Source organism: Nannospalax galili, unplaced genomic scaffold, assembly GCF_000622305.1.
Source record: "Nannospalax galili isolate Female #2095 unplaced genomic scaffold, S.galili_v1.0 scaffold100, whole genome shotgun sequence".
Lineage (NCBI taxonomy): Eukaryota > Metazoa > Chordata > Mammalia > Rodentia > Spalacidae > Nannospalax > Nannospalax galili.
This window is the reverse complement of record NW_008352891.1, coordinates 14210254-14221729: the sequence shown is the minus strand read 5'-3', so window position 1 is coordinate 14221729 and position 11476 is coordinate 14210254. Positions and strand designations below refer to the sequence as shown.

Here is an 11476-nt window from a genome sequence, read left to right as displayed (position 1 = left end):
GCGGGGGGCGGGGCTCCGTGCCCGCCGGGTGAGCTAGCGCCACCGCTGCCCGCGCTGCCCCGAGCCCATCCAGAGAGGGTGCGGGCGCCGTGTGGGTGCTGGACGCGGGAGCTCCCGAGGCCGGAGCGCGCGCCTAGCCGCGTGGGCGGCGATGAGCGCCGAGGGACCGCAGCCCCTGGCCGCCCCCCGCGGGCGCCCTGGTCACCTGCTGGTGCCCACGCGGGTGAGTGGTGTCCCCTAGGGGCGGCCCTCTTTTCCCCGAGTCCCTTGTCGTCTCCCTGCTTTCCCTCCTCTCCCGGCACCCCTTCGTTCTCCGCGTCCTCGTGTCCCTCTTCCAGGAGACTCTTGTGGGTGGGGGTTGAAGCTCGGCTCTGGGCACCGAGGGTATCCTTCTCTTGCCACCGAGGGCATCCTCCCCTTGGCACCGCGCTCTCAGCATACAGCGTTCGCGTTTCTCTTTCTGAACCGCTGGGTCGTAGGGTACAGGTGCCTCCTTTTACTGCGTGGGAACTGGAGTCTTCCAAGAAGTGGGCTTTGGGCTTTGCCCAGAATATCCGCCAAGGAGCGGACCCTCTGAGCCCAGGGAGAGAAGCTTGCAGAGCCTTCTGGCCCTGCATCAGCTCAGGCGTTCCTCTGGGGCCCTTGCTGACCGCTGGAGGGGCGCGGCGCCAACTGCTTCTGCCCCAGTGCGCGGGGTGGCCAGCTCTATACCTCCCGGGTCCTCCCGGGAGAGGACCGCTGACGCGCCAACTTTGCAACATTTTATTAAAATAGTCTATTCTGGTTCTTACCCAAAACAATCCCCCTTCCAACCTTTTATTTTTAAATATCTAAACTCTTGATTGACAAAACCCAGAAATGTTGGCTCAAACAAAAACGGAAAGTTCTTGGAAACCTTCAAGTTGCCACCCACACAGCGCAACCGAGTGTTCTGGAACCAGTGCTCAAGCGAGCAGCTGGTTATTATGGCCTTTGGAGGCTGTGCGCCTGTGTCCTGGGGTGCAGCCACATAACCCCTGTAGCTCTGCTCCCGGGGCCCACCACCCCAAGCACGGCAGGAGAGCAGGAGAGCATGATGCGTCTAAGGTCCTTTTAGGGCAACAAAGGTTTCCGGAGACGGCAGGCTGAGGCCCCTGCATGCTCTCCAGTATCAATGCTTCTGAACTAGCCAGTGTTCAGTAGTTATGTCTAATGTGCTGAGACTGATGGACTGCTCTGCGGGTTGTGCCTATTTCCTCCACATCTTTCACCTTTTGTGTGAAATGTGGTGTTTATTTTTAAAATGCTTTGTAATATGAATAGTTTCCCAACTATGGCAGATGGGACTCAACTCTTAGAAAATACACTTGGATTACCTGGAAATAAACTGTAGAAAACAAGTTCAGAGGCTCCTGAGTCCCTGACTTTCTATTGTTTTACTGCTCTGAACTTTAATAGGATTCCTTCCCATGGATCGTCTTGGAGAAGTGTTCTTGCAACAACTCTTGTTTATAACTGTTGTGATTAGAGGAAGAATTAAAGCGATTTATTCTACTTTGAGCAAATGATGTGTTTTGGCAACGACTCCTGTTTTAAGCACATACATCATGCAAAAACCTTCAAATAGGGTCACTGAGCTCCTTGTCAATCACTAAGTTGCCAGACAGTGTAAGGCCTCCGGGTGCCTTGTGTGTGATAAGAATTTTGATGATGGGAATGGCCCAGCAGAACTGAACTTGAAGGGAACTTTTGCCACAACTGAAGCCAAGCTCAGAGGCAGAGTACACTGATAGCTGGACTCATACATAGTAAGGTTTGCTCTGATGTTGTGCTAAACTGGTGTGTAGTAACACTTGGATGCTTATTCATTTAAAATCAATCTGCCAAGTCTGACATTTGCACATTTTCACTGTCCTGATTGCATTAACTGCACTACAAGCTGAAGCACTTTGAACCTTTGATGGACAGTGCTTCCCTGAAGCATAGACAGCCATGCAGAATTCCTGTTACTTAGCAATAGCTATGCATAACATTAGTGAGCTTGCATAGAATTTCAGTTAATAGAACTTAGTGCTTCTAATTAGAAAGATAGTGATAAAACAAAGATGGTACTGAATCTATTGTATTTCTACTGTTTTGGGTGGGTTCTGAAGTTGAAAGTATAATGTGTTCTTTATGTTGACTGCTTGAATCACAGAAATTAGGCATGATTTGGTATGTCCAGTTTTTCTTTCTCCATTCAGGTAACTGTTCTCATATACTTTTCTAAGTTAGGTCAGTTCTGGGGATCATTCTACATGTAGTAGAGAGTCATCAGTCTGGGACTCTAAGTAAGAATTGTATTTACTCTGTATTTTCTGTTTTCAAATGACCACCCTTCTTCAGTCTACATTGGTGTGAGCTGATAAGCTGTGGCATCATAGGATGACCTGAGGAGTTCAGTCATTTTAAAAGTGCATTTAGTAATAGCATCAGTTGACCTTGTATTCAGAACTGCTATTGCTGCAGATAAATTAGCTGGCACTGTAGGCTCCTGAAACCCAGTGTTTCCTGCTTTTGTTATGTGTCCCTTCTCTTTGCAGATACTTCTGATCTCATCTGTGGCGTTTCTATTGATATCTGTGACATCATAGGCCAGATCTACATACTTTAAAGGAGAGAATTACCTGGTTTTACAAAGAGATATGCTGCATAGCGAATATTTGAACAGGACTTAAGTTAGAAAAATGTTCTTATTTGTCAAAAATATGAGGTTAAAATAATCTTTTTTCCCCAAAACATGTATGACAGTTTTTTATATCTACCTATCTGTAGAGTTTTCTGTTTTAATTTAGATGTCCTTTCCATGATAGTTCACACAGCACACTTTAGGAGAGGCCTGTGAAGGTGACACTGAAGCACAGAGTGAGAGAGAGAGAGGAGAGGGGGCCTGTTATAGCCAGGCCCCTCCTTTCTCATTAAATGGTTGCACTCACTCTAGAATCATTGAACCCTGTTGCATTTTGCTTTTTCTGTGAACCTGTGTAGCATAGGATTACATCCAGTAGGGTAAGTTCCAGTGAGGCAGGCTTTCTCATGTTCCTTCCTGCTCCCTTGTGCCTAGTAGGTGCACTGTACTTACAGTGTGAAGGTGGGCTGGCTAATTAGCATAAGAGAAGACTGGAGACTCCAGTCTGGGAAGTCCTTTGTGTACCCTTCTTACCTGTGGCTCTGTGGAGTGGTTCTTAAGCTTGCTTGCTTTTTCTGATACCAATTAAAATTTTTAACTTCCATATAATTTCCTATCAGTGTGGCTCAGTGTGGTGTTTTGGTATGTGCATACATAATGCATACATCTAGGTAGTATAGATCTCTCAGAAATGGCTATTCACTTGGACTTGTATTTTTTTGCATAAAATGAAACAAAGGTTAAAAAGAGGCCTTTTAGTGGGGTAAAAGACACTAAGAATTTCATGGAATATGCACTGATATTTTAAAGTGGTGAGCTCTTTCCCTGTGGCCCAGTGTTACTACTTGTTGTCCTGAGTTCATCAGGGTAGGGGGAAAGTCACATTGTTTTCTGCCAACAGGAGGTGGTGCTGTCTCCTAGAGCTCACTGGAGTCCCTTTCAGCCTGTGGAAAGCCGGCTTATCCCTTCTATTTCTACACTAAGCTCCCTATGCAGACATGATCCCCACTCAAGGCCGCCTCTGGCTTCCAGTGGGAACATACTCCGCCAAGGGCACACAGGGCTCCCTGAAATCTTCCTCACCCCACCATCCTCCATATTTCAACACAAGTTATTAAAAAGTGCTGTGAAGATTGTGATGTGATTTTTTTTCCCTCAGTTTGAATTTCTTTGTAAAAGAGTTTTTTCAGATCTGATATAACTATTCACCAGTTGCATTTTTATTGGGCAAATAATTGAGATTTAAGAAAATGAATATGACTTTAGCTTATTTAAGGCTACAACGGCAAACATAAAAATGTTAGGCTATATTTTTAACATGGAGAGTATTCTACTTCAGAGATTACTTCTTCTAAATTGCTGAATTTTCACTCTTTTTGACCTGTTTTATCTCCTCGTTTCTCTTGCCTAATTCAGTATCTTGCTTATTATTTATAGTAACATTTTTTATTGTGACTGAATGATCCTGATCCTAAACTGTCAGCATTTTGACTACTAATCCAGCTTGGATAGGTACCAAAATCCATTTGACATTTGGATAGATACCATTTGCTTACAGCACTGAGTTGTATTATGATAAATACAATCACATAATATATTAAAATCACTGTATGTGTCACTGTGCTTACTGACTTCCATTTCATAAATGTATTTCTCTCCCCACTGCTCCTTGTACCCAGCTCCAGGAACAGCAGTCCATCTTACCCCTGATAATAATTTTATTTAAACATTGATCAATGAGGAAGAACTGAGTCATTATATCTATTTTTATTTTAATCAAAATAATTTAAATGGCAAATCACATGTCACAATTTAATCCCATTTCTACAACAGATTCTTCTAGTAGACAGAGATTTTAATGGTCATACTTCATTATAGGAAAAATCAGGGGCTGGAGAGAGGGCTCAGTGGTCAAGAGCACTGGCTTCTCTTAGAGAGGACCTGGGTTCAGTTCCCACCACCCACATAGTGGCTAATAACCTTTCATAATTCCAGTTCCAGGGAATCCAATACTCTCTTCTGACCTCTGCAGGGACTGCAGGACATGGGTGCACTTACAAACATGCAGGCAATGCACTCATACACATAAACATAAATAAAAAATTAGAGCCACAGAATCACACCTAATTCCATAACAAAACATTTTTTGTTGTTTTGTTTTCACATTGAGGTGTTTAGGGAAGGCAGTTTATGTTTGTAGAATGTGGTATAATTGTAATTCCTATTGATGTTATAACAGTTTCCATGGAAAAACAAGTATTTTGCATCTAGCAGAATTTCCACCTGTTTGGGAGCCCCAAGCTTTCAGAAGTTAAACAAAGAGATCCAACTCCTCAAGACAAGATCAAAGAGAAGGAACGGGGAGATCCAAACTTGTGTCCCTGATCCTCCCGGCAGCAGGAGATGTAACACTGTATTCCATCTGCTGAGCTTCTCCTTTGCCTGTTCATTTGCCCTCTGCCCCCATGAGGACAGGGATGATCCCATGACCCCAGTCCCAGGCCACTTGTTGCTTGCATGGAGCTTCTCAGTTCTAGGATGTGATTTGAAAGCTTGCCTCTAGGTAGATCACTCTTCTCCTCCTGCTCTTTGGGTGGCTGCCCCCATTCTGCCTCACACTGGGGTGTGTGGAAGAGCCATTGGAGACTCGTTCACATAGCCTCTTGCCTGGTATTGGCCTAATGCCACTGTCACATCCTGTGGACTCCAAAGCTACCTGTAGCTCCTGTGCTTAGACTAACTCTGCTTGGGCATGACAGTGAGTATCTTCAAGGCTGATCTTCCACTCTAACCCTGAACCAGGTTTCCTAAGCTTTGCCTATCTGACATCACAGTGTCACCACGTGGTTGCATCACCATCCAGACTGGGCCTTCTGATCTTCCAGCCTTGTGGTGTTCCAGCCTTTGTTGGCAGTTTTATTTCCTGGTTGTTCACCCCTTCCCTGCTGCCTCCTGGCTTTGCTCACACTGACTCATTATAGTCACTGTTGTAGCTCAGTCTCCCACCAGCATCTACTGTTCCAAAGCCTGATCCTGCCCTTAGGGGCAGTGTGCACCTGCCAAAATTCACCAAGGCCTTCAGGAAGGGACTGTCCCAGCTCTGATAAGAATACAACCTCTGAGCCTGTGGAATTTGTGCCCTTTCTCTTAGAAGGAGGCAAGGCTAGAGCATCAGTTACACTCCTAGGCACTGGAGCTGACACGTTTGTGCCAGTTGATTTCATTTGTGTTAATCTGAATTTGGAGCAGGGACTGCCAGGAATGAGAGGAGAGAGTTCCTTCTGGTTCTGATAATTTATCTTGTAATAATAATTATCTTATTTATGTTTCGCTAAAATGCCTTTTTATTTTTATAGTAGCTAAATTTTAATTTTACATATTAGCCTAACTATTAATGGTAAAAGGTAATTTATTCTGTTCCCAGTCTCTGCTTTGCTGAAGATTGTCTTAGCAATTTCTCTTCAGGTAATTGTGCTTTTCCAAATGGTTCTATCAGTTTGACTTTTTGCACTGTAATTATCTTGAGTTTTCATTATGTCCTTAGTGATGTGAAATTACTTTTCGTGCCTTAAACCTGGGGCATTCAGACTCTGGTGGGGGTAGAAACAGCCTGCTTAGAATCATAGGCTAGTGCTGGCATGGGTCACATTTAATTATTTAATTATTATTTATTATAGTTATTTGGGGAAATTCCATCACATTATTGATTAAAAGCACACTCTGCATTTTGTAGCACTGCACCCAGTTCTTCAAAGCATTGTCTTTTGCCAGGTTGTGGAGATTTCAGAAGGCTGTTTTACTGTCCAGTTAAGTTACTTGCTTCACAGTGAAACTTCAACTCTGGCTGTTTTAATTTTAGTTACTTTTCTGTTGCTGTGATAAAAAACTGACCAAAAACAACTTAGAGAAGAAAGGGCTTATTATTATCTTTTTTTAAAAATTATTTTTATTATTTTTATTTTATGTGTATGAGTGTATTGCTTGCATGTGTGTTAAGTGCACCCATGTCATGCAATATCCTTTGAGGTCAGAAGAGGGCGTCGGATTCCCCTGGAAGTGGAATTATGGATGGTTGTTAACTGCCATGTGGGTCCTCTGCAAGAGCAGTCAGTGTTCTTAACTGCTGAAGCATCTCTCCAGTCCACAGTCTATATATCTTACAACTCACAGTCTATCACTGGGGAAAGCCAGGACAGGAATCCAAGCAGGAATCCAGAGGCAGGAACTGATGCAGAGGTTATGGAAGAAAGCTGCTTAATGGCTTGCTCCTTTGGCTTGTGTTCAGCTTGCTTTCTCATACAACCCAGGACCACCTGCCCAGGGGTGGTACCACCCAGAGTGGGCTGGGCCCTCCCATATCACTCAACAGTCAAGAAAATGCCTCACAGACATGCCCACAGGAAATTCCCCAGTTGAGGTTCCCTCTTCCCATGTATGTCAAGGTGACAACAAAGGTAGCCATGACACTGGCTTTTCCAAAAAATCTGTTGTGTTTTCAAGGAGAGATGCTGACTTTTCCTACTGTCATTGGAAACACTTGCTATAGTGCTTCCTGTGCAGGGAGAGAAGAATAGAGAGTACCCAGGGTGAGCAGCACAGAGACAGTCCCTGAATAATGGAGACATTGTGATGCTGAAGTGAAAGCGATTTGGAAAATGCTGTGTGATTGTGAAATTGCACAAATGCACTCATGTATACACATGTCTAATTTACAGGACACAACTGAGCTACTTACAGTCTATTCACTGTGCTAGAAACTAAAGACACAAGTACAGTGTGATGCAGCTACAGACCTATTTGGGGATCCTGTCTGATTCCAAAGTTTTGTTTATCTTTGTTGCTGATTGTTGCTATTTTGAGACAAGGCTCATATAGCCCAGGCTGGCTTCACTCTGTAGCCCAAGATGGCTTTAAAGACTTGATTCTCTTGCTTCTTCCTCCCAAGTGCTGGAATGACAGGAGTGCGCCATCATGTTTGGCTTCTTGTTTGACCCTATGTTCTAAACAAGGAGTTAGGCAGCTGCTATGCAGCTGTGTATCCTTGTCAGTGTTTGTGACCAGTACAATCAGGGATGAGTGCTGGGGCCATTGAGAGAGGTCTGCAAGTAAAGAAAGGGAGAACACACATAGACATTTTGTGGCAGATATGAGGAAACGTTTTGTGATACAGGGGCACATGTGTTAGCAAGTATAGTGATCATACTGATCAAGGATGCAGAGGGTGTGGCTTCACTTCTTTGGACTGTTGGTGAGTTGGGGAGCCTGTGAGTCAGTCAATCACTTGACAATCATAAGTGAAGTAGCAGAAGGAACAGGTGCCATGGGAATGAGGAATGCAGAGGAGACTTGCCTGCATAGCCTCAGGGGCAGGGATGTGTGCAGCATGCCACTAGTGTATACAACACACACGTTTTATGCATGAACACATGTATCCATGCATATACACTTCTTTGTATCCGCACAAGTGTATATACTGTATATAGTTAGCATGCACATCAGTATTCATACAATTTATATATATATATGCCCAGCAGACATATATATGTACACTGCATACATTCACAGTTCACAGCACTCACATGTAGGTTACACAGACACTGTAGCACGTATGTTTATATAGCACATACATATGTACATATGTGTACAGAACACACCTGTCTCTGTGGAGCTGGGCTCTTAGAGCTAATGTTTCTGTTTTCTTTGCACTCCCATAGTTGGAGAGATACAGGTTATTAGTGCCTGCTCAGGAATATATAGGGGGACCTCTTAGAAAGCAGCACAGGTACATTTTAGGGTCTTTACTAAACCATTATGCTCAGTGGCAGATCACCTCATTAGTCTGCCCTGATGCTTTCGCAACTTTGCTGTTCATTTTCCCTGACATGTACCCAAGAACATGGGTCTGGGAAGTCTTGTAGTTTGGTAAGCTTTGTCTTAATTGGTTTGTTTTGGTGCAATTGCATTGTCACTTGTGTGGGATCATGTGTGGAGTCATTGCCATAGTGTACTGTTTTGTCGGGAATAAGTCTAAGGCCTGCTGACTCCATGCAGGTGTACAACCTAGAACTACCACTGTTCCTGCTGAAGTCAGCTGGGCTCTGACAAACTAAGGGAGGTTTGCCCACCTGTGGCTTTTATTGGCAAAAATAATGTATTCTATGAAGTGTTCACCTATATGTCTTCCATAGTAAGTAGAGGTGTGGTTCCCTAACCTTAAAGCTATATCTTAATGATCTCTAAAAATATATATGGAAAAAGGGTGAATATTGCCTCATTCAGGGGTTGGGATTTAGTTCACATTTCTTTAAAATATTTTTAATATTTAATTGACAAAATGTGTACATAGTCAAAGTGGACAGTGTGATCTCTTGGTATCTGAATACCATGTGCACAAACTCCAAAGCCAAATAATAACACACCTATAACCTCCCATTTTGTGTGTGTGAGTGTTTTTGTGTGTCTGAGGCAGACCTTTAAGATACTCTCTCACAGAAAATTTCAAGAAGAATACTCAGCATTAACTATAGGAGTTCTGCAGCAGTCTCCAGAGTACACTCTTGGTATAACACAAGCTGTGATGTCTGACCAGTGTCTCCCCAGCTCCTTCCTCCAGATATTGTCACCCAGTGTTTCTCCCTGTGCTTCTATGGGAGCACCTGTTCAATCTGCAGGCAGGTGGATCTGCAGTGTTTGTCTTAAGAGAGGAGCAGCTCATCATGAATTATCTGAGTGCTGCTTAAATATGAGAGCCAGGACGCTAGAGCCAGGAGGAGGGGAGCCTAAGCACCAGCACCCAGGGCAATGGGGAGGCGACACTGAGGCAGATAGGGGGTGAGTATGCAGCTGTGAGTCATGGAGTGCCCGAGACCTCCAGGATCAGAAGGAGAGAGGAATCCTCTGCAGGAACTCTGAGAGGTTTGATCTTGAACTTCTGAGTCCAGAACTGTGAGGAAACATGAGAAAACGATCTGTGGCTTATGAAAGTTTTCTTAGTGTTGCTATAGTAGCCCTAACTACATAATAATCTTAGTGGGAATAGAAAAACAAGACAAAGAAAAAATGGTTCAGTTTTCAAGGAAATACTTGCCTTTGATTACAGACCTTCCTCATTTAGAAATACTTGTCTACTTGCCGATGTGTACTTAGTGCTATGTGCTGAGAGCTCTTTGGAAGACTTCATGACTTTAGCACCAGACCTTCAGCAGGGCATGGTTAATGTTCACCAATTACAAATAAGAAAATAAGGACAAAATGCCAATGGGTGAGCCAGGCAGCAGCTGCAGTAGCTGGCATCTGGCTGCAGGAGACCCTACTCACAACAGGGAGAAATGCTGTTAAACACTCCTGGTAGAGGCCTCTTCCTGTTGACCAAGATAGACAAGAATAAGAAGATGGGAATCAGGACGGAGGGGAGACAGCCCTTTGTTGTGATTTGGGTCTGAATTGTCCCCACAGTCTCATGTTTGGATCCTTCTTTCCAGTGACTGGGGCTATTTTGGGAGGCTAGGGAACCCTTAGGAGGTCAGGCCTCGCTGAAGGAAGTAGGGCAATAGAGAGGTCCTTCAAACATGATTAAACACTCCTGGTTCCAACCCTGTGCTCTCTGCTTCCTGATTCATCCTGCCATTCATAGAAGCTTGTTCTAGCTTCTACTACCAGGGCTGGATGGAGCCAAGCTACCATGCCTTTACCACATTGATGGACCAAACCCTCTGAAACTGTGAGTCAAAACAGAGCCTTCCTCCTTAAGTTGCTTCTGTCTGGTTTATTACTACAGTAGCATAGAAGTAATGAATGTACCTGTGAAGTTGCCTTTTTCAACCCAGGGTCACCATCACAAACTGGAGACAGCCGGAAGGTAGTGGTAGTGGCTACTCAGACACTAGATGCACAGTGGTGGCACCGTGTAGCAGTAATGAAGGGAAAGTGGCATGTTAAATTCTTTGCATTTTGTGTGTTAGCAGGGTTTAATTAAAGAAATGCAACTATGCAAATTTAAGAGATGAAAAGGAGACTTCCACCTCTAGAATAATGTTCGTGAATTTGAGAGCTATGTTTGTTTATAGAGGATTTTTGATTTTAGAGCACAGAAAAGTCAAACATACAAATATTTTAAATTTCAGTTTATAATATCAAAATACATGATTTAATAAATTGGCAAAATTGAATATCTTCTTGGAGAGTTTTTCTTTATTTGACATCAAGCTTCCATTTATAAAGTATAGTTTGCCATTTATTTGATTTCATTTATTTATTTATTTTGGTTTTATTGAATCAGGGTCTCAAGTCTCATCATGTAGCCCAGAGAGGCCTTGAACTTGAAATCTTCCTGCCTCAGACTCCCAAAAGTAGGGATTACAGGAGTGCACTGCCAGGCCTGGCTTTCTTTTACAATTTGTTTTTTTACTTTTTATTTCATTGTGGTTATAACTACAGAGGGCAATCTTACATGTAAAAAATGGCATTTTAAAATATTATAAAGATATGACATTTTATTGAAGCAGAACTTGCTGAGGTTTTGTAAATTTCCTGTAATTGCTTTAGAAGAAGGAAAAAGTCTAAAGTCAACACTATTTAAATTGGTGTTTAGGATTTGAAATGCAGTAAAAACTGATTTAGAGCTCAAAATGTTATGTAAAAATGATATCTTAAAAATGAAATTGTTCACTTAAAACTCATAGAGATGAAAAATTACAATGAATTTCCAAAATTGTTTCTATTTTAGCTCTTTTAATACCAGAAAAATATACAATCTCTTAATTCTTATGATATTTTTCTGTCAATATACTTGCAATAGTAAATGTGTAAATTGATATTTGGGATTCAAGG

General features: G+C 42.9%; 1 protein-coding gene across 5 annotated transcripts in view; it reads left to right on the top strand.

Moving 5' to 3' along the window:
• Positions 1-9: 9 nt before the first annotated feature.
• The window catches only part of Sntg2 (syntrophin gamma 2), a 236258-nt gene continuing 224791 nt past the window's right edge, over positions 10-11476 (top strand). For 3 of the 5 annotated variants that reach the window (XM_017802501.2, XM_017802500.2, XM_017802499.2), the window contains exon 1: positions 100-223. In XM_017802501.2, the coding sequence (XP_017657990.1) occupies positions 152-223 (72 nt within the window). In that variant the 5' untranslated portion in view covers positions 100-151. Of the gene's footprint in view, positions 224-11476 lie in introns of all 5 variants that reach the window. The other 2 variants (XM_008850183.2, XM_017802502.1) reach the window with 2 other exon arrangements.